We start from the raw sequence: 22,984 nt of genomic DNA on the forward strand, positions 1-22,984 counted from the left end.
GCTGGCTAAATGTGATCATAATCCCAGGCTTGCAGAGAAGCTCCAGACCTAGCCACAACACTACACACTCTGCTATCAACCGGACTCCCACATTCTATGACTGTGCATACTCCCTCCCCAGCCAGGAAAAGAGTAACTACACCAGCTATCCCCTCTCTCCAGCTCTGTACCTGCCAGTATGGTAAATAAATAGTCACTAATTTTCAGCAATTGAAGAGCCCCTGGGATATTTACCCATGACATAGCTGTGCAGGAGAGCCAGGAGTGACACAGGAGTGCAGCTGGGGGAGAATTCAGATCCACTAGGCCTCAAATCCACATGGCTAATCTGGTCCCCCTTCCCTGGGGGATAATGCAGCACAGCCCCAATACCAGGGCACTCACAAGTCCATCTAAATAAATAAATAAATAGATAGATAAAATTTGAAACCATTAAAATTCCAGGCTGTGGTCCTTTCTGTAACTTTGAAGGTAAGCCACCCTAAACCTGGTCCTGGTCTACTAGCATAACATTAACATAGCAAAGCAGACAGAACTCTCATCCCTAGAACATGCCTAGGATTTCAACAGAACAAAATTGGAAAAGCCAGGGGTTGACAGCCACAGCCCTACCACTTTGGGGAACAACAGAGAGTCTTTAGAAGACTATAAATTGTGGCCAGAAAGTCCAGACCAGACCAGAGGCATACCTACAGGCATTTGCCTCAACCCACCCTGTGAGGTCCACCACCGCCTCCAGCCACTGAGTCGCCACATCACATCGCCTACATAACAGCACAATCCACCACCATAGTACGCCACAGGTGGTCCCCTAAACCACTCTTATCAGTCACACAGAGAAAGAGCTCAAATCCCCTTGGTCTCCTGATAATATGATACCCAGTTCTTCCAAAACAATACATAGACAGCAGCATACCTCAACACCCTCAATAAGAAAACAAGGGGGGAAATGCAACAGCATAAGTCCTAAACCTAGCAACATTCAGAGAGAAAACAGATATTGATCTGCAACAAAATGAAATCTTCAGAACGCTGATTGGAGTAATACAGGATATGAGGGAAGCAATGCAGATGCAATGATGAAGGAGATTAAGTCCATGATGGAGGGGATGAAGTCCATGATAGAGAAGATAAGGTCCACGAACCAAAGGAAATAAAAGACCTAATGGATGAGGTAACAAGCAAAACACAAGATAACAAACCTCACCAACAAACTAGAAAAGGGAGAGAATTGTACCAGCGATCGCTGGGACAATCAGGCAGACTTCAACAAATGGGAAAGAAAGTCAAGCAAGATAATCAAAAAGGTGGAAGAAAACCTGAGAACAATGACAGATGATATCAAGAGGAACAACAATCTAATAATTGGTTCACCAAGCAAGACACTCGAAGAAATCAACAGCTAAATTAGCAATGGAATTCCTGGAAGCAATCTTCCCCACCTTGTGAGAATCAGACATTCATAGTGGAAGCAGAGAGGACAACAATTGGGGTAAACTCTCAAGGAAGAAGTCACCAAGGCACAGAACAGTGAAATTAACCAACTTCGAGGTAAAAGACAAAGTTTTAAGAGCAACAAGAGAAAAAAAGGTAGTCACATACAATGGTGCTCAGGTAAGATTATGCTTCAACCTATCAGCAGATGCCATGTAGAGGAGGAGACAGTGAAGTAACATCTGGAAGTAACATGGAAAAGCTGGAAGAAAAAAACACCAACCTGAGAATCTTTCCTCTAAGATAGACTGTGAGGTAGGAGTCTTCCCGGACAAGGAAAACTCAAAGAACATGCCTTAAGATACCCAACCCTGTGGAAAATACTTGCCAGCTCACCGTGGTCAGAGGACCAATATCCACCAAGCACAAACAGGAGACTGCCATATAGATCAACTCTATCCAGAAGTCAACATGCTGAAAACAATGAGCAAGATAATATTGCCTCAGAGGGAAAAGGAGGCAAGAATGAAGCCCCACACATAAACACAGCACACTGATATGAAGGGAGGAAAACACCCAACACAAAAGGTACGAGATGACAGCAATGAATTCACAGTTGGTGGTAATAACTGAATGTCAACGGCCTGAACTCACCCATTGAAAGACAAAGGTTAGCAAGCTGCTTCAGAAAACATAACCCATCAATCTGTTACCTGAAAGAGACACACCTTAAGCTCACAGACAAAAATAGACTAAGAATAAAGGGCTGGCAGTAACTATACCAGGCAAACAGCAACCTAAAAAAAGCAGGGGTTGCAATCCTAATCTCTGATAAAATTGACCTCATGGTGTAAATCATAACAAGAGACAAGGATAGCCACTATATCGTGCTCAAAGGATCAGTAGACCAGGAAACAGTAGGAATAATAAATATACACACAACTAATTAGAGACCCATAAAATCCATCAAACTATTCAAAAGATGAAGAAGAAATCACAGTCTCAACAATCATAGTAGGTGACTTCAATACACCACTATCAGAGAAAGATAGGTCCCTGGGAAGGAAGCTCAGCAAGGAGGTTGCAGAGCTAAACTCTACAATTATGCAATAGGACCTGAGAGACATTTATAGAGCTCCCCATCCAAATGCAAAAATATATATATACATTGTTTTCAAGTACACATGGCTCAGTTTTGAAAATAGACCCCATGCTGGGACACAAGTAGAGCCTGAATAAATTCAAACACATAGAGATCATTCAGAAAACCCTTTCGGACTACCATGCCATAAAGTTGGAGATCAACAAAAGGACAACCAAAAAAACAATGGCAAACAATTGGAGAATAAATAACAATTTTCTACAATACAAATGGGTACTGGCCCAGATTAGAAAGGAAATTAGGAAATTTCTAGGGACTAATGAAAATACAACTACCAAAACCTATGGGATACAGCAAAAGTAGTTATCAGCGGAAGTGTGATAGCGATTAATGCATGCATGAAAAAGAAAGAGAGACTTCAGGTTGATACACGATCACAAAATCTCCAGCAACTAGAACATAGTCAACAGAACAACCCGTCCAAGAGCAAAAGAATAGAATAAAAATTATGGCAGAGTTAAATGAGTGGGAATACAAGCAAAAAAATCAATGCAACAAAAAACAAGTCCAACATTAGCCCATATGTCGGACACCGATCTACAAAGTCCTCCTCCTTCTCACAAAACACATACAATGACCCAACTGCAGGAGGAAAGTCGAATCAGAGCGTGTAAGCATCTCAGTGCTGACAGGGGTCTCCACACAGCTGCTCCAGCACCCAGGGCTGCATCAGGGTAGGCCCATGTGACATCCTCAGGGATGTCTCACAGGAAGTGAGCCTTGCCAGCTGAAGAAGGGAACTGGCTAAGGCAGCTGCCCCCTGCTCTGACCATCAGAAAGCAAGAAACCTGAGAACTAGAAAGGCAAGACTCACCAAGCCATTTATCTCTATGCCCTTCAGTTAATCCCACATGTGTTTATCGGCCAGGTTAGCACAATAAACCTTAGCTATCTCATATGGTTATCAAAAAACTAACAACAAAAATAGCTCCCACCAGACAGCTTCACAGAAGGACTCTACCAAGCATTCAGAGCAGAGATGATACCAAATCTCCACAAATTATTTCAGAGCATAGAAAAAGATGGCAAACTCTCTAACTCATTTTACAATGCCAGTACAACTTTGATACCCAAACAGGGCAAGGATCCCACAGAGATCTACATTGAGAACTACAGACCCATATCTCTAATGAACATAGATGCAAATCCTTAACACAACATTAGCCAATAGAATACAAAAGTGTATAAAACATGTAATCATAATATAATCCATTCCATGGATCCAGGGATAGTTTAATATTCAAAAGTCCATCAAGATTATTTGCCACATTGATAAGAAAAAGGCTAAGAATCACATGATAATATCGACAGACACAGAAAAAGCATTTGACAACATCCAACACCCATTCCTAATTAAGACACTCAAGAACATATGAATAGAAGGAAAATTCCTCAAGTTAATACAAGCTATTTATGAAAAGTAATTGCCAACATCATAGTCAATGGAGAAAAGCCTAAAACAATACCACTGAAAAAGGGGACCAGACAAGGTTTCCAATTGTCCCACTTCTTTTTAACATCATACTGGAGGTCCTAGCTAACAACATAAGGCAGAGGAAGAACATTAAAAGTTTCTGTCTTGGAGAGGAGGAGGTGAAACTATCCCTATTCGCAGGCAACATGAATCTACGTATCGAAAACCCCCAAAGCTCCACAACAGGAGTACTGGCAGCAATATAGGAATATGGAAGAGTGGCGGTATACAAGATCATCAAGCAGACATCTATTGGTTTGCTATATACATTGGACAAGACCATGGAAGAGGAGATCAAGAAGGCAATACCCTTCACAATAGCCAAGAATAAACTGAAATATCTAGGGATATAGCTAACCAAAAAAAACCAAAAGACTTACACAAGGAAACTGCAGAACCCTTCTACAGGAAACCAAAAGCGACCTCCACAAATAGAATATCCTATGCTTGTGGATCTGAAGATTCAGTATAGTAAAGATGGCAATCTTACCCCAAGGCATTATAAAATTTCAACACTATTACAACTCAAATACCAACAACCTTCTTCAAAGAATTAGAAAAATTGACCACCAATTTCATATGAAGGAGGAAGCCCAGAATTAGCAGAGAACTCCTCAAGAAGGACCAAGTTGGAGGGCTCACCTTACCTGACTTTAACACCTACTACACAGCCACAGTGGTAAAAACAGTATGGTACTGGAATAATGACAGCTACTCAGGCCAATAGAAAAGAACAGAAAACTCAGAAATAAAACCATCAACATATAGACAACTGATCTTTGACAAGGACCCCCAAAAGCATCAAGTGGGAGGTGGATGCCCTCTTTAACAGGTGGTACTGGAAACCATGGATATCCACCTGTAGAAAAATGAAACAGGCCGTGATCGTATAGTGGTTAGTACTCTGTGTTGTGCCCGCAGCAACCTCGGTTCGAATCCGAGTCACGGCACCAAAAAAAAAAAAAAAGAAAGAAAGAAAGAAAAATGAAACAAGACCCTTCCCTCACCCCATGCACAAGAACAAGCTCAAGATGGATCACAGATCTTGAAGTAATATCCCAAAATATCAGGACCATCAACGAAGGGATTGAGACAAACCTAAGAACCTTGGTGCAGGAAACACAAAGGCAAACTGTAATAGGGAAAGGTACACACCCAGCTGAAGCTGAAATCGACATGGGATTTTTCCAAGGATAAAACACCTGTGTGGATCAAAAGACTCCACTAAGAAAGTAATAACAGAATCCATAGACTGGGAGAGGATTTTTAGCAATGACACAACAGACAAAGGGCTTATTACTAAAATCTACAACACCCTCTTAGCCTGCAAAAAGAGGCAAATAATTTGCCCATGAGGAAGTGGGCAAAACCCCTGAACAGAAGTTTCACTATGGAGTAGACCCAAATGGCCAATAAACATACAAGAAAATGCTCCTGAGCATTAGCCATCAGAGCAATGCAAATTAAAACAACTATGAAATGCCACCTAACACCCTTGAGGTTAACCCAAATCAGAAAATCAGAGAGCAACCTATGTTGGAGGGGGTGTGGCGAGATAGGAACTCTCCTCCACTGCTGGTGGTCGGGTAGATCCATACAGCCACTGTGGGAAGCAATCTGGCGATAGTTAAAGCAAATGGAAATTGAGTTCGTTACCTTACAGCACAGCATATACCCAGAAGAAGTAAGAAACAAACCAGTCATCTGAGCACCAATGTTTATTGCGACACAATTCACAGTTGCAAACAATTGGAAACCATCTAAATTTCCATCAATAGACGAGTGGATTAGAAAATTCTGGTGCATACACACAATGAAGTATTATGCATCCATAAAAAGCACTGATGATCACATGAAGCACGTTGTCTCATGGGAAGAGTTGGAGGAAACTATACTAAGCAAAGTTAGCCAATCACAACAGGACAAGTACAACATGAGTGCACTGAGGTGAGTATAATCAGCACCGTAAGTATAGAAGTAACACCACTTATCTCACACTTTACGGCACCTTCCCAACCTGTGGGAGTCGAACAACCCTTTCACAGGGGTTGCCTAAGGCCATCGGAAAACACAGATTTCCAATAGTTTTAGAAACTGAGATGGTGCTTCTCAGTCTCCAGGTGGTCCACCCACATGCAGACACGCCCACATATGAGTACTGGCGTGAAGACTGTTACCCATGCTACACCATTGCTTCAAGACAAAATTTCAGTTATTTGTAATAAGAAATAAATATTTCACAATATATAATTACCTATTGTTTTGGTGATTAATCACTATGCTCTCATTTAGTCCAGTTTGTAATAATAAAAATACCTCCTGCTTATCAGATATTTACATTACAATTCATAACCGTAGCAAAATTACAGTTATGAAGTAGCAAAGAAAATAATGCTATGGTTGGAGGGGTCACCAGAACAAGAGGAACTGTATACTAAAGGGCCACAGCATTAGGAAGGTCGAGAACCATTGCTTTATGGGATGAACTACAGGCAATCGGGTGGGGGACACACCCAACCCAAGACTGTACATGCATGTCATTCCAACACAAAGCAGAAGAAAGGGGTGGGGACAGGGGGGAGCAAAAAAAGGGGGCGCAAAACGAAAAGCAAGGTGATGCTATTCTTTATGTATCCACAGATATGGGAGTATGAGTACAGACCCCACCACTGCATGCCAAACCTTGAGGACAACATAACCACATGGAGCAACTCGTGAACACAGAGGTCTACAGGGCCGGTCCCAATCAATCCCAAACTGATTCACCACCAACACCAGCCCTAGAAGTATGTGCTACAGAGGACAACTCTAAACCTACAGACAGGGGAGAGGGGCTGGCCTACCACACCCACACAGAAGCAAACCAAGAAGGAAAAAGAGAGAACAAGGGTCCAGACCCCATACTGGCATCCCAAGCCCTGAGGACAACGTCCCTGCACAGAGCTGCTAAGGCACAGAAAGGACTGTAGGGCTGACAACTGCTCAGGACATGATGTCCCCTCGCTAGGGCATAACTCAAGAGAGGACAATACTGGGGACACAAGGTGGGGAGTGAGCCTGGGCTGACCACTCCCACAGAGGGGCAAACCAAGAATGGTACATAACAGATCAGCAACATGGCAAAGCAAAGCCACAAAACCCCTGAGGAGCCCCCCCCAAATAGACTTCAGGCTATGAGGGCAGTTCCCAACCCCCCCCCCCCTCCCCGGACTGGTGGGGAGATAGTCATGAAGGTCAGCGGGCAGACTGGAACTATATATGCTTTTTCTTTTTTAGAGGGTGGGGGGGTTATTGGTTTTTCTCTCTTTATTCAAACTTTCATTTTCTTATTGTTTTGGCTCTGTTATTGTTGTTTTTCCTACTTAGATGAGATAGGCATGGGAAGCAAGCCTGAGTAGAAAGTAATGGGACCCATGGTTCCAGAGGGCATTAGAGGAGGAGGTGGAGGAGGGACGCCATAAACAAGAGAACAACTGGGAAATCAAAAGCAACAAGGAGGCGGACATAGAGATTCTGGTGGTATTGGAACAACATCCATCTAGCTGAGAGTAATTACTAAGAGGCAGAAGAAGGGTGAGCATGATGTTGGGGCAAGAGGAAGGTATAAGGAAACAGAGGAAAGATCTAGGAAGCAAAGCTATAAAGATGGGTGTGCACTATGCAAATATATTAATTCATAAAATAGAGGCACTGGACTATGTACATATATTTATATGGCAATACATTGAGGAAGTGGACAAACTTTGGGCCTCTGCTCAAGCCCTCATCTCAAGAACACTTTGTTCTAACACCAGGCATTCTGTGATGCTCACCCTTCCAACAGGATCGCTGAAGATAAAATGTGTGGATAAGCAAATGTGGTGAAGAAAGCTGATGGTGCCTAGCTATGAAAAGATATATAATGTCTGGGGTCTTAAAGGCTTGAAGATAAACAAGTGGCCATCTAGTTCAGAAGCAACAAAGTCCACATGGAAGAAGCACACCAGCTTCTGTGACCATGAGCTGTCGACAGAATCAGATAACAGGCACTGAAAGACACCCCCCGCAAAAAAAAAAAAAAAAAATTATTGAGAATGAGGGCGATTGGAGCAGAAACCCAAAACCCATCTGTAGACAGTAGGACATCCCCTCACAGAAGGGTCACAAGGAAGGGATGAGTCAACCAGGGCACAGAATAGCACCTATGAAACACATAACATTCCTCTGGTTCTTTGAGATTTCTTCATCACTGACTCATGACCCCAGTCCTGCCTTTCAGTTCTGGCTAGACCAGGGTGTGTACATTGGTACAGATAAGAGCTCATGACACACAGAATCCAGGTCAGATAAACCCCTCACGAACAGAAATGGGAGTAGTGATACCAGGAGGATGGGGGGGAGGAGTGAGGAAGGGTCAATCCATTGCAATGCTCGATGCACAACTCCCCCCATGAAGGAGGATGAACAACAGAAATGAGGGTGAAAGGAGACAATGGTCGGTGTGAGATATGAAAATAACAATAATTTATAATTTATCAAGGAGTCATGGAAGGTGGGGAGAGGAGCTGACACCAAGGACTCAAATAGAAAATAAATGTTTAGAAAATGATGATGGCAACATATGTACAAATATGCTTGATACAATTGATGTATGGAATTTTATAAGAGCTGTTAAAGCCCACAATAAAATGATTACAAAAGAAGAAACAGCCACAAGCTATATGTAAAACTTCCTTTACATAATAAAGAATATCTAAAACTAAGAGTTAACGTATTTAACAGTGAAATACCAGAAGCATTCTCATTAAGTCTTCCATGCTTGCTACCACAATGACTATTCTATTTTGATGTGGAAGAACAAAAAATAGCAAGTGTGGTATAACTGTTAGAAAATTATTAGAAAGTAATTATCATTATTTTAAACTTGTTGTTCTGAAAACCAAAAAGAATGAACTCAAAAAGATACTGTAAGTCATGACACAGTAAGATGACTAGTGCTTTTATCTCGCAAATCTTCAAAAACAAAACTATTAAAACGCTGGAGAAAATATGTAGTTGATAAGCATCTAGCAAGGTAGCAGATCTTTCTCTAGAAGTTAAACACAAAGAGAAAGCAGAGGTCTCTGAGAAAGAACACAATTGTACGCTCTTTGTCACAGAGAAGAAAAGGTGCGTCCCTGGGCGCCAGAAGATCCACATCTCTAAGAAGTGGGGCTTCACCAAGTTTAATGCTGATGAATTTGAGGATATGGTGGCTGAGAAGCGCCTCATCCCGGATGGTTGTGGAGTCAAATACATCCCTAACCGCGGCCCCTTGGACAAGAGGCGGGCCCTGCATTCATGAAGGCCTTGGTCGACCTGTGGTACCTCTCGTACCCACCAAATAAAAATTGAACTTCCTGAAAAAAAGAAAAAGAAAAGTGCGACCTGGTACATGTACTTTTGTTAGGTAGCTAGGGACAGGGACTAGGGGTATCTGGAGCCCCTCCCCTACAGCTACAGGAGGTTGGAAGAGAACCAGGCAAGGCTCAGCCAGCCATAAAGACTGAGGAGGGGCATGCACCAATTCAAGCCTGAGCCAGGTGGGCCTAAACTAGGCCCGGTGGGCTTAATTCAGCCAATAGGGTCAACCAATACCTTCAACCATACCTCCCAGTCAAAGGCCCCAAATACCAGGAACTCGAGACCATCTGGCCCCTTATTTCCATCTTCCTCGCCCTTCTGCTCACCGTGCAGTGGTCTCTCTGTCCTCCGGCCACCAGGTATGGGTGTGCAATCCCTCGATGGTACCCATGTTCAGTGACTGTAAAACCGGAAACGTCTGTCCTTTATAAAAACTCACTTGGATCACAAACCAGACTTCGGCATGAATTCTTTCTCGTGCGAGGCCAAGCACCGAGGTATTTCCCACCTGAGAAACCTAACACGTTCTCTACGGTTCTTAAGGATGGCAGGGCAGTGCTGTGGGATTGAAACAGCCTGTGAGCGAGGTTGCTTTATACACGGGGCACTCTGGCCTTCCCCTTTGGTGACATCTTCTGAACTTGGATGACCTTAGGTCCTAGAGTTGCGGGTTTCAAACTGGGGCAAGGGATATGAGTACTTGAAGATGCTCTATTGGAAAATACTAGGGCTCCCTCATACTCAAGATTTCCCCAGGCTGCTGTAACAGAGGAGCACCACCTGAGTGGCTTCACTCACCAGAAAAACATCACCTCAAAGTTGTGAAGGTTACAAGCCAATTTGGCTGGACCATGGTCCCTCTGAAGGACCTAGAAGGCCCTTCCTTACTTCTAGTTTCCAGTAATCCCAGATGGCCCCTGGTTTATAAATGCCTCTTCTTGTGACCACCTTTTCTTCATTTACGTCTTTGAGTTTCTTCTAAGGACAGAGGAGTACATCTTTTTTTTTTTTAATGTCTGGGGTTTATAAATTATTTCCCTAGATCCTTTTGTAAAGTCTTATCCAGTGTGATTGGATGTGCTCTGGCCTTGTGTTGTTCAGAGTTGTGTAGTTGTTGCATTGTCCAGCTTGTTTCATGTCTGAGGGACAGGGCCTAGAAAGACCAGGTTGAAGCTGTCTCATCTTGCATGATTGCATGGGTCTGGTGGCCCATTTCTTCAATATCCCAAGTTAACCATGGCAGTGACTGCAGGCCGATGGTTCTGGACCCCACCTGTGTTCTGAATTCTAACACCATGTTCATCGCGCTCCATAAATCCTCCTCCTCTGCCTCTTATGCTCTCTCCCCACTATTCTCACATTCTCTCACTTTTGACTTTTCCCCGTCTCCACAGGCATGTGCTTTCTAGTTCAGAAATTTCACATCTCTCACTCTCTCCCCATCAACTGCCCAATGCCCCCTTTCCTTGACAATCCAACCCCTCCGTCCTTCATTTCATGTTTCATTCAGAATTTAAGTTTTTAAACACTTCTGAATCCATATACACAAGCAATATTATCATTGTAAACATAAAACGTGCTAACAGTCAAAGGTCAAAGTATTCCTTCCTTCAACACGGTCTCCAACATTGCCACTACCATTTCCATGGACAGGAACCCTGCTGGTGCTGTGGGTACACACTGGGCCGCTACCTGGAAGGCCAGCAGTTTGGAGTCACCAGCCACTCTGAGGGTAATGGGGCTTTTTGCTCCCATGAGGATTTAGTCTCTGAAAAGCACGGGGGCAATTCTGCTCTGTCCAACCAGGCCGCCATGAGCCAGGAAAGACTAGAGGGCAGCAAGTTTGTTTGGTTCCCACTATTAATTATATGGAGCAGTCCTCTCCGGCTTTTTATGGAGGTGTTTACAGGCGTATGGTACGTGCAGTTTTATGGTGCGTGGCATATTCCTTCTCCCCATTCATTCTTTTTTTGGCCACAGAACGACATTTTAATGGACTAGCAAATCATTTATTTTCTTCCTTGTTGGTGGACGTTCTGGTGATTTCTCTTTGCCATTTTAAAAACAATGATCAAAATGAGGACCCTTTTGTGTCTCACTGCTCAAGTGCAAGTTCGTCTGAGGACGGTGTGAAGGAAGGAGTTACATGAGATGACTTTAGAGTCTGGGGAAAGCAAGCAGGCTGGTGACGCATCTGAATTCCTTGCAAACATGTAGAAAGCAGACATGTTGGTGGACGGATAATGACAGCTAGAACCCTTATCTGTGGAATGCTCTGAGCAAGGTGCAGTTTCATGATGGCCACACAACTGCGCATTTTCTTGCACACAACTATGCAAGAGGAAAAGAATGGCGTCAGACCTAGGCTGTCCCCGCCTCCCCCTGCTCTGCCCGTGCCTCTTGCTTGCTTGAATCTTGGACATTGTGAGCAGAGCTAGACATGCGTAACATCTTAGTTCGGTGGGATCTGCTTTGATAATAGGCTCTTGTGTTGGCAGAGACGGCTGCAAGCTGTCTCCCCCAAAGGCATCAGTTTAAATTCTCACCAGGAGCAAGAGTTCATTTCTCCACGGCAGCAGCAGCATTCGCTAGTCTCTCTGGAGGGCCCTTGTATTTTATTTTGTACTTTTTGTTTTATTTGCATGACTAGTGTTTTGTTGTTGCTGTTGTTACTGTTTGTGCGCTTTAATGTCAGCAAAGGGAAGTGCATTCCCACCGCCCTAGGTCACCTCGGCCCCAGGCTGTGGCTGCAGCCTGTCCTACTTACCCCTTGGTTTGTTTGTAAATTAATTGGTAATGCAAAAATAACCACTACAAATTTTCCACTTGCGGCATATAAAAACAAACCAAAAGTACTTCAGTCTCACCACCTTCACTAAACATTTTCTGAAAAATATAGGTTTAACTTCTAGTCTTGTTTTTTTCCCCCTTTAAAAACAATAGTAAACGTCTTCTTAAGAATTAAGTAGTGGAAAAATTAAATAGTGGGGACACCAACCGGATTACATACAACGTTGAAGTACAAGTGACAGGAGGCAAAATGCTCCGGTGTGAGGGACACTGGCCTCGGCTGCCACCTCGGGCCGTCATTCTCCGAGACGGCGTCCGACCGGGAAGGCCACTGCTACTCCTGGAGGAGACCTAGCTGGGCACTGTTATTGCTTACCAGCCACACCAGTTCCCCAGGTGGCCAGGGTGCCTCCGCGGGGCCCTCTGGGGTGGCAGCGCAGCAGGAACTCGGGTGTGAAAGCAAGAAAAGCCTGGCGGGAGAGTCCGCTCAGCTCTCAGATCCGAGCCAACCTGTCCACTTGCCCCGCTGGCCAGGACACGACCCAGCACTGGTGGCGTGGGCGGACCCTGCCAAGTGCACCCCTGCCCGCCCACCACCAGCCGCCCCGCGGCTGCTGCAGACACGGGGTGGGGTGGGGGGGGTGTTACTGTTTGCTGTCAGAACCTTATCTGTGACCGGCTGCGCTTCCGCTTGTCCCTTCTTTGTACCTTAAGTCGGATTCTTCTCCTTTTCTTGGCTGGACTTGTCCGTTGCTTTCCCCAGGCTTCCTGACGACACAAACACATCGACCATGACCTTGCCAGGGCTTGCATGTCATACATGGTGCTCACATGGTCCCAGATGACCTTGGACGGGACCTGCCGCCCGCTGTTCTGGCTGAACTTGCCTCGCATGCAGACCGTGTGGAAGTGCCTGTTCACCCCTCCACCTCCGGACTCCGCACCACCGTCTCCTCCCTCTGCCGGGCTGGTGGCCCCTTCTCCGGGGCCCTTGTCCCATACCGCCGCCCACCGCAGCCTCCCCCTTGGCTGGCGGCCCAGCTGACCCAGAGAGAGGAGCGGCCTCGCTCCACCCCCATTACTAGCTATTTCTACCAATTAGATGTTTGCATGAGTTTCCTGTTGTTAACCACCCCCACCACACACACACACACACACACACACACACACACATTTTTGGTTGAGTTTTCTTGTCCTTATTAATTTTAGAAACCTCATTGTAAAGTATGTTGATCTTGCAGTTTCTGGATTCTAAGCCCATCTGCCCCTTGCTAAGTTCGGAAAGTTGCCCGTTTCAATGTTCATGTCCATTGTCTAGTCCATAAGGTCGCGTTAAGATTCAAAGAGATGCAACTAGGCCTGGACCTATTCGCAGGCTTTTCTCTTCTTCTATGTCTATCTCTATAAGGTAGGCAAGATAAACAATCCCGAGGAAAAACAACGGAATGGGACTGAGAGTTCCAGGAGACATGGGCGAGTAGGAGGTGGGGGAAAGGAATGGGGAAGCCAACAGACTCAGGGACAGGGGAACAAGAGATCTAAAATCGATGGCAAGGAGGGCATGGAATGCTGGATGGGGTTTGAGCAAGTGCAATGCAAACGAGAAGAATTACTGAGTGCTGAATGAAAGTCAAACCTGACAGTGGGACAGGAGCAAAGTAAAAGCAAAGAGGAAAGAATTAGGAGGCGAAAAACACAAAGAAGTATAAATATAGGCATATGTAAATACATGAGTATATGATAGGTATATAGGCCTATATGGATATATTTATATGTTAAGTATTAAGGTAGCAGATGGACATTGGGCCTCAACTCAATACAAGAACTTCTTATTCTAATAACCTGGCTTTCTGTGATGCTCCCCTGTCCAACACAATCGCTGAAGACAAAATGGGTGTATAAGCAAATGTGGTGAAGAAAGCTGATGGTGCCTGGTTATTACAAGATACAGCATCTGGGGTCTTAAAGGCTTGAAGTTAAACAAGCGGCCACCTAGCAGGGAAGCAACAAAGCCCACCTAGAAGCACACCAACCTGTGTGTTCACAAGGTATCCACAGGATCAGTTATCAGGCACCAGGAGATCCCAAATAAATCATATTTATGCAAACAAGGAGGATTGGAGTGGAGCCCCAAAGCCCATCTGGAAACAATTGGTCATCCCCTCACAGAAGGGTCGCAACGAAGGCACGAGTCAACCAGGGTGCAGTATAGCACCAATGCAACACACATTTCTCTAGTTCTTTAAGGCTTTCTCACCCCATGACCCCAGTTCGACCTTACCAATCCAGCAGGAGTGGAACATGTTCACTGGTACAGATAAGAGCTCTTGATACATGGAATCCAGGACAGAAAAACCCCTCAGGCACAGTAATGGGCGTAGCAATACTAGGCGGGTAGAGGGAAGGTGGGTAGAGAAGGGGGGAAAGGGGGAACCAATTGCAATGATTGATATATAACCACCACCATCACCCCACCACCCCTGGGATGGGGGATCAACAACAGAAACATGGATGAGGGGAAACAGTGGATGGACTAAGACATGAAAATAATACTTTAAGTTATCAAAGGTTCACAAGGGTGGAAGGGTGGGAAAAAGAACTGATACCAAGGGCTCAAGTAGAAAAAAAATGCCTTGAATATGATATGGCAACATATGTATAAATGTGCTTGGTACAACTGATGTATGGATTCTTATGAAAGCTGAGCCAATAAAGTGATTTATTTTAAAAAAGAAAAGATTCAGTGAGATAATCCATGTAACATACCAAGAATCATGCCAGGTACACTGAGTGTTCAACATCACGATGGCCAGGAACAGTTCTACCTCTGGCATAATATATAATTTGATCACTAAATATAAGGTGACTGCTTTCTCTCAGTCTTTGGTTATACTTTGTCTTTTGTCTACATTTTATCAGGAAGGAGCCTTTTTTTGGCCCCTAACCGAATCTGACGTTTCTTTTTCTCCAGTGGCGTTTGCTGTAGCCTGATTGGTTCTCAGTCATCTGAGTTGGCTTCTCCAGATTTCAGTCCATGTTCTCTTTAATGTCCCCGATGATCCTATGAGCAGTATCTTCTTTATCTCGCTTGACATGGATGTCACTTGCTTCTACCCTGGATGACAATCATTGGTCGCTCCTTTTTTACATTTTTTCTGCATGGAATAATCTTGTCTGAATAAAATAAATATGCCTGGGTCTGCCTATGCACAGAATCTATCAGAACTGATAAAAAGTGGATGCCTCTTGGGTGGAGACGTAACTGGGGGCCAAGGGAAGACTTGTGTTTCTGTGTACTTCTTTGCACTATGTAAACTTTACACCATGGTATGTAATGGCTCTTCAAAAATAAACACGTCTCAAAACAACAATGAGGTACCACCTGACACCCTCAAAGGTAGCCCAATTCAAAAAATCAGAAAGCAACAAGTGTTGGAGGGGCTGTGGGGAGACAGGAACTCTCATCCACTGCTGGTGGGACTGTAAGTACGTACAGCCACTATGGAAATCAATCTGGCGATACCTAAAACAGATGGAAATAGAGTTACCATATGACCCAGCAATCCCCCTACTGGGCATATACCCAGAAGAGGCAAGAAACAAACCAAGACCAGACATCTGTGCTCCAATGTTCACTGCGGCACAGTTCACAATTGCAAGGAGTTGGAAGCAACCCAAATTTCCATCAACTGACGATTGGATTAAAAAACTGTGGTATATACATACAATGGAATACTACGCATCACTAAAAAGCAGTGATGAATGTATGAGGCACATAGCGGCATGGGAAGAACTGGAGGAAATCATGCTAAGCGAAGTAAGTCAGGCACAAAAGGACAAGTACAACATGAGTCCGCTGAGGTAAGAATTTAAAAAATTTAAAAGCAAAAGTGGCATAGGGAAAAAAACTACTGTATACAAACATTTTAGGGGTGAAGACTGTATAGTATGGAAGAGACCAGACCAAAACCAGGGATGTACATGGTAGACAATGGTGGAGTGGGGGGGAAAGGAAAACAAAAGGATGAATACAAGGAAGAAAAGGGTAGTGGGGTCATGGGGCATTAATCCACCCAAGGGGAGGGTATTGTTTATATCTCCACAGGGAAAGTGGGACCAGACTTCAACCCAGTGTCGCAAGGTGTGAATGCAATATCCCGGCGTGGAGGAGGCAACCAGTGGAGAGGTCTGGGAGGCTGGCCCCAGCACCATAAATTAAGTGGATTCCTGCCCCTCCCCCGAAAAGAATTTGTTCCAAAGAACGACATTGACTCTGCAGCTCCGGGAGATGAACATGTCTGATCAGAGCACATGGGAGAAGATGAAGGGGCAGGAGGAGAGAGTGGAGCACAGCCTGGCCCACCAGGCCGTGATGATGATGTTCCTGAGTAGAGCAGCCAGTCCACAGAGAGAACAACATGGCTGGCCCTACTATGAGACATGATGCCCCTCAGTGACTAAGGGCGATACAGGGGACAGCACCGGAGACACAGTGTGGGAATTGCACCTGACCTGATCCCACCACACCGAGGCAAATCACTGGGGGAGTGCAGCGGAACAGCAAGGGAATGGAGTGGCAAGGTCCCCAGGGAATGCTGAAAGTGGACTTTGGGGCCAGGGCGTGGTGCCCCAACAGACTGGACTGGATGGAAAACGCTCCTAAGGGCCAGCAAACGATCCCTGAACTAACTACAAGCTTTTCTCTTGTGAACTGTTTTGTTCTGTTCTTTGTCAGTGGTTTGTTTTTGTTGTCTGGTTGTATACTGTTGCTTTATTTTCCTCTGTCTTGTTTTCGTGCATGTTAGTGTCTCCACAGGTCTGTCTGAATAGGACAGGCTGGATGAACTATCTGGAGGAAAAACAACGGGACCGACAGTTCCGGGGGGACTTGGGGTGGGGGGGTAGGAGGGGTAAGGAAGTGGTGTTAACAAATCCAGGGACAAGGGAAAAACATGGGACCCCAAATGGTAGAGAAGGGGGAGTGGCAGGCCTGGTGGGAAATGATCAAGGGTAAGGTTGCTTAGAGAAGAGGTATACTCTAGCCCAGGTGGCGACGAAGCATGGTAGTAGGGCAGGAGGAAATCAAGGGAGATGAGAGGAAAGAGCTAGGAGTCAAAGGGAATTCATGGAGGTCTAGACAAAGACATGTACATGCAAATATATATAGGAGGATAGGGAAATAGATCTATGTGTCTATATTTATAGGTCAAGTATTAAGGTGGCGGAAGGACCTTGGGCCTCTACTCAAACACTCCGTCAATGCATGAATACCTTCTTTTATTAAATTGGAACTCTATGATGCTCACTCTCCCGACACAACGGCTAGAGCCAAAGTGGGTGAACAAGTAAATGTGGTGAAGAAAGCTGATGGTGCCCGGCTATCAAAAGAGATAGTGACTGGGGTCTTAAAGGCTTGAAGATAAACAAGCGGCCATTTAGCTCAGAAGCAACAAAGTCCACATGGAAGAACACACCAGCCTGTGTGATCGAGTGGTCCCAAAGGGATCAGTTACCAGGCATCAAAGAACAAAAAATTATATCATTGACTGCACACCTCCATGATAGGATCGCTGAAGACAAATGGGTGCATAAGAAAATGTGGTTTAGAAAGCTGATGGTGCCCAGCTATCAAAAGAGATAGTGTCTGGGGTCTTAAAGGCTTAAAGGTGAACAAGCGGCCATCTAGCTCAGAAGCAAAAAAGCCCACATGGAATAAGCACACTGGCCAGTGCGATCACGAGGTGCCAAGGGACCAGGCATAAGGCATCATGCAAAAAAAAAAAAACAAACTATATAAGTGTGTGTATGTATGTGTATATATGTGTATATGTATATATATACCATATTAAATGAAGGGGGAAGTGCAGAGTGGAGACCCAAGGCCCAAGTGTCGGCCAATGGAGATCCCCTCATAGAGGGGTTTAGGAGCGGAGATGGTTTAATTAGGGTGCGAGGTAGTACCAATGAAGAACACAGCTTTCCCCCAGATCCTGGATGCTTCCTCCCCCCAACTACCATGATCCGAATTCTACCTTGCAGGCCTGGATAGGACAGAGGCTGTACACTGGTACATATGAGGGCTGGAGGTACAGGGAATCCAGGGTGGATGATACCTTCAGGACCAAGGGTGTGAGGGACGATGCTGGGAGAGTGGAGGGTGAGTGGGTTGGAAAGGGGGAACTGATTACAAGGATCCACATGTGACCTCTTCCCTGGGAGAGGGACAGCAGAGAAGGGGGGGAAGGGAGACTCCGGATAGGGCAAGATATGACAAAATAACGATGTATAAATTACCAAGGGCACATGAGGGAGGGGGGAAAAGGGAGGGAGGGAAAAAAAAAAGAGGACCTGATGCGAGGGGCTTAAGTGGAGAGCAAATGCCTTGAGAATGATTGGGGCAGGGAATGTATGGATGTGCTTTATACAATTGATGTATGTATATGTATGGATGGTGATAAGAGTTGTATGAGTCCCTAATAAAATGTAAAAAAAGAAAAGAGGAGAAAAAAATGATTAGGGCAACGACTGTACAGATGTGCTTTATACAATTGATGTATGTATACGTATGAACTGTGATAAGAATTGTATGAGCCCCAATAAATTGTTTAATAAATAAATAAATACAAAATAAATAAATAAACACGTCTCTCAGCGCATAAACCGACCAGTCCCATCGCAGCACTGACTCTGGCCCATGGCAACCCCACTTTATGCAAGAGACCCACAGCCACACTATAGTGTGTTCACAGGGCTCTCAGGGGCTGACTTTTCAGAAGTATCCCGCTACTCCTCGAGGCACCACTGGGTGGACTTGAACCTGCAACGTTTCCATTAGCAGCCGAGCATTTGTGTCACTCACAGACTCTATACAAACACCCTTTTTTCACTGGGCTTCTTTGTTGCGCTTCGCAGATACTGTATTTTTACAAATTGAAGATTGGTGGCAATCCTGTGTTGCGCAAACCTATCGGTGCCATTTTTCCTAAAACCTCAAGCTCTGTGTCACATTTCAGTAACTCTCACAATATTTCAGACTTGTTCCTAACGCTACTGCGCACGCAGTAGGCTGAAACATAGTCTAAACATCACTTACACTTGCTCGGAAACGACAAGCTGTCCTCTCAAACCCATTCCATTTTGGTTAATGTCACTTTCCACTTAGTCTCCAGCTAAGAACTTTGGAATCACCCTCCATCTCCTCAAATCCCCTCCTCGTGATCATACTCTGCTGCAATGCCTAGAACCGGATGTTTTACCTGCCTACTTGTTCAGTAGTGACCCCAGAGCATACAACGAGCTAGCCAAGAAAACAGCAAAGAGACGGCGTCAGAGGTACACCCCCAGATACCCTCCCACTACGGATACAGGGCCAGCCCCACACTGCACATTTAGGTAGTTCCTTAAATAATCGATTCCTTACGCCATTTACAATATTTATTTGGGTAAAGGGTGGTAAAATATATTTTTATAACACATATAAAGAAAGACACTTTTGAATAGATAAAAATGATAGCTAACAGAATTTAGTGTTTATAAATGAAGTCATCAATAAGGTTAACAAGTCACACAAAAAAATTAAAAGGGTATCCAAAAGTTGAGACCATGCTTAATGATATTTTGTATAAAATGAAAGGTAGTGAGTTTTTAAAGGTAGTATGACTTAATAGCTTTTCAAATGATGTCAAGTGGGCTTGTAGACATGGTCATACATGAACGTGGAAAACAAAACACAAGAACTTTGGCGAGCAAAGTATTAGTTCATAGCAGCTTGGTAGACATTTAGCTCTTCAACACAGATTTACATTTCTTTGCTGCACAAGCAGGAAGACCCAATCGGCCGAGTATATCTGAGGAGACTGTCAGCTACATAGCAAAAACAGTTATTTTTTGAAGCCTGAATTCTATAAAAATGTATCATGCTGTATACATAGTAACTGTAAACCATGTGATTAACTCTTCTCTATAAAATATGCAACCCCAAACCTCATATAATATCCCCTATGCCTCTTTGTTTTGAGGGCAACTTCAAGCTTTAAACTAATACACGTTTGCTATTTGAAAAAGTTCTTAACTCCATTAAAATCCCTTAGAAATTGGGTTCTGTACCCTAGTAATAAGATATAACATGATCAATCAATGATCATATACAGCATTTGGGGGGAGGGAGGGGAGAGGACTACAGAGGCTAAAAAGTTATCACAGAAGTCTGAAGTTTGTCTCCAACCCCTGGAAGATCATTCTACTTGAGAACCTACCAAAAAAACCTCCCTCAAAATTGCTTTTCTTTTTTTCTCTTTTGGGGAGTGTGTGTGTCATGTACAACAGGCTAATTTCTAGGAAAGTGAAGCTTTTCAATAAAGATTTAGAAAAATCAACTATCATGAATTTACTTCCAATCACTTACATATGAGAGAAAAAGTTGAAGGTTTACATAGAAGAGATATAAATACTGCACAATATGTAGTGAATCTTTGCACAGACCCTTCTGTATTTAAAGCGTAGAGTGCAATCAGCAAATCTGAAGCGCTGAAGTGTGTTTTTGTGAGATATATTTGTGGCACAGCTCCAAAACGCTCTGCACGGGATGGCAGAAGGACATGGCCCACAGTCTATGGCTTTCCAATCGGCTTGTAGCAAGCATCGGGTTGCCAGAGGCGAATATCAGTAAGCACTTGATTGAGTTTCTGCATCCATAGATCCCGCTCTTCTTTAGTGTCTGCAGACAGCCAGTTCCTACAAGGAGGGAAAGCAAGTCAGGATCCTTTCCTCCATTCCATGTTCTAGCTCGGTGAAAAACAAAAGAGGGCACCAACCAACTAGTTCCGTGTTTTAATGGGTACTGGACTTAAGTGCTGCCTAGCAAGGTGCTCTTCAAGTACAATTAGGTAAAGTTATCTCCACTGTTTGGTCGGCGGAATCATACGTAGACTAATCGCATTTGGTAACTGGTGGAGTTCCCACATGGAAGATGGTGTCTATTTTGGACAGGGAGCCTAGCCCAGGTGTGACACCATTTGGTGGTGTGGGTCTGGTAAGACTACCACAGGCCCGAAGATGGGAACCCCCAACATCCTTCAGACTCAGGGCTCCCGGAGCTGGAAGCACAGGTACATGGGTGTCCCTCACTTTATGGAGAATACCATTTTTTTAGTTGCTTCCCTTTTTTTTCTTCCCACCTCCTTTACCCGTCGATGTCAGGAATAATGGCTTCTCCGTATGTGCACTTGGCTAAAAGGTGAATAGCTTGTGGATTTGGCAGGTGGGGTGGGAGAAAGGAAGCAGACCGGACAACTCTTCTAGAGAACACGAGCTGTTAAAAGGTGTCCATATTGTATCATTTTGCACTTGTAATTTATTTTCACTGGTACTACTAGAAAAACTACAAACATGAATAGGCAGGTGAGTTTACCATCGATGACTCAATACATAAACAGGGAGGTAAAGAGAATACAACACCCACAATAACAATAGTGACCATCTGTTGAGCTTATCCCCTATTCTAGACACTGTGTTAAGTGCTTAATAGTGCAATAATCTTTAGTACCACTCTGTGGAATGTATTTTTCTTTTTGACATGGAGAATTAAGAAGGCTAAAAGAGTTAACCAATTTGTCAACGAGTCGGGATTTAAACCTACTAGGTCTGTTCAGTGCAAAGCCCACTATAAAGCATTGTCTCCCCATGAGATGAGCCATTTCTAGTCCAAATGGATAGCCTAATATTTTGAAGTGGGCAGTATTGATCCGAAGAGAAATATTTTTTTGTTGAAGATAGCAACGTTGGATGGCAGAAATAAAAGTGAACTACATTCAATATAGATAAAGATATAAGTCAAAAATATTCCATGGAGAAATAGATAGAATAAAGCTAAAGAGAATGTAGAACTGAGGAATGTTTGTGTTCGTAGGGTCAAAGAAATAAAATGAGTTTAAACCACCAAGTACAGCTGAGAACTCAACCAGGATGGCAGCTTGTACCCAGGGGCAGCACAGACAAGACACACATTCACTCTAGTTCCATGGCGCCACTTGTATACTCTCCCAAAGCCACCGACCGACAACATCAAAGGCCCCAGAGGAAAATAAGTGAATGAGTTAAAATTATTTCATCTGGAAGTATAGTCTAGATAGACATAAAAAATTTCCAAAGAATGAGTCCCTGGATGCAACCTACTTATTTTAAAACCAATTGGCAGTATCTGTGCAACCTTTTCTACTTCAGTAAAGTGTGTCTTCATGGTAGCTTTGTAATATTTCCATATCAGAAAAAAATTGATGAAGTCATTTTACCCACCTCCCTGGATAGACTATCCAGAAACAGCCTAATTAATAAAGACTAACAAGATTCAACCTCTGTCCTTACTCACAATGGTGTACACTGGGTTTGGTCTTCATGTTTCTCACCTGGACATACAGAACTAACTTTACACTCTTAACAATAAGCATTTGCATCACATATACTCATGTACTGAAGAAGCTCAGTGTAACAAAAGACGTGATATTCCCAAGAGCTTATTCTCTTATACAGCTTTAAGCTCTAAGTAGAAAGGTCGAGAATAGAATGGATTGTTTTTTAGAGCACTCCACCAGTTGGTGGTGGTTGGAATAATGCAAGAGAGATTCAAGAAATTAAAAACAGCAGAGTCAATTACAACTCCTAGTGAGCCTCCCGTAGAGGGCCGATTTGCCCCGGTGCATCGCCAGGCTACGCATCTTACTGGGAGCAGAAAGCCTCCGCCCGCT

At 44.0% G+C, this 22,984-nt stretch overlaps 1 protein-coding gene and 1 pseudogene across 1 annotated transcript in view; both read right to left on the bottom strand.

The window, feature by feature from the left end:
- Positions 1-12,729: 12,729 nt before the first annotated feature.
- On the bottom strand, positions 12,730-14,545 carry LOC142456007 (MRG/MORF4L-binding protein pseudogene; annotated as a pseudogene).
- Positions 14,546-19,662: 5,117 nt separating this feature from the next.
- Positions 19,663-22,984, bottom strand: part of ANLN (anillin, actin binding protein) — a 63,599-nt gene continuing 60,277 nt past the window's right edge. The window contains exon 24 of the mRNA XM_075558191.1: positions 19,663-20,975. Within this exon, the coding sequence (XP_075414306.1) occupies positions 20,852-20,975 (124 nt within the window). The 3' untranslated portion in view covers positions 19,663-20,851. The remainder of the gene's footprint in view (positions 20,976-22,984) is intronic.

The sequence above is a fragment of the Tenrec ecaudatus genome, chromosome 9 (genome assembly GCF_050624435.1).
Source record: "Tenrec ecaudatus isolate mTenEca1 chromosome 9, mTenEca1.hap1, whole genome shotgun sequence".
NCBI classification, from domain to species: domain Eukaryota; kingdom Metazoa; phylum Chordata; class Mammalia; order Afrosoricida; family Tenrecidae; genus Tenrec; species Tenrec ecaudatus.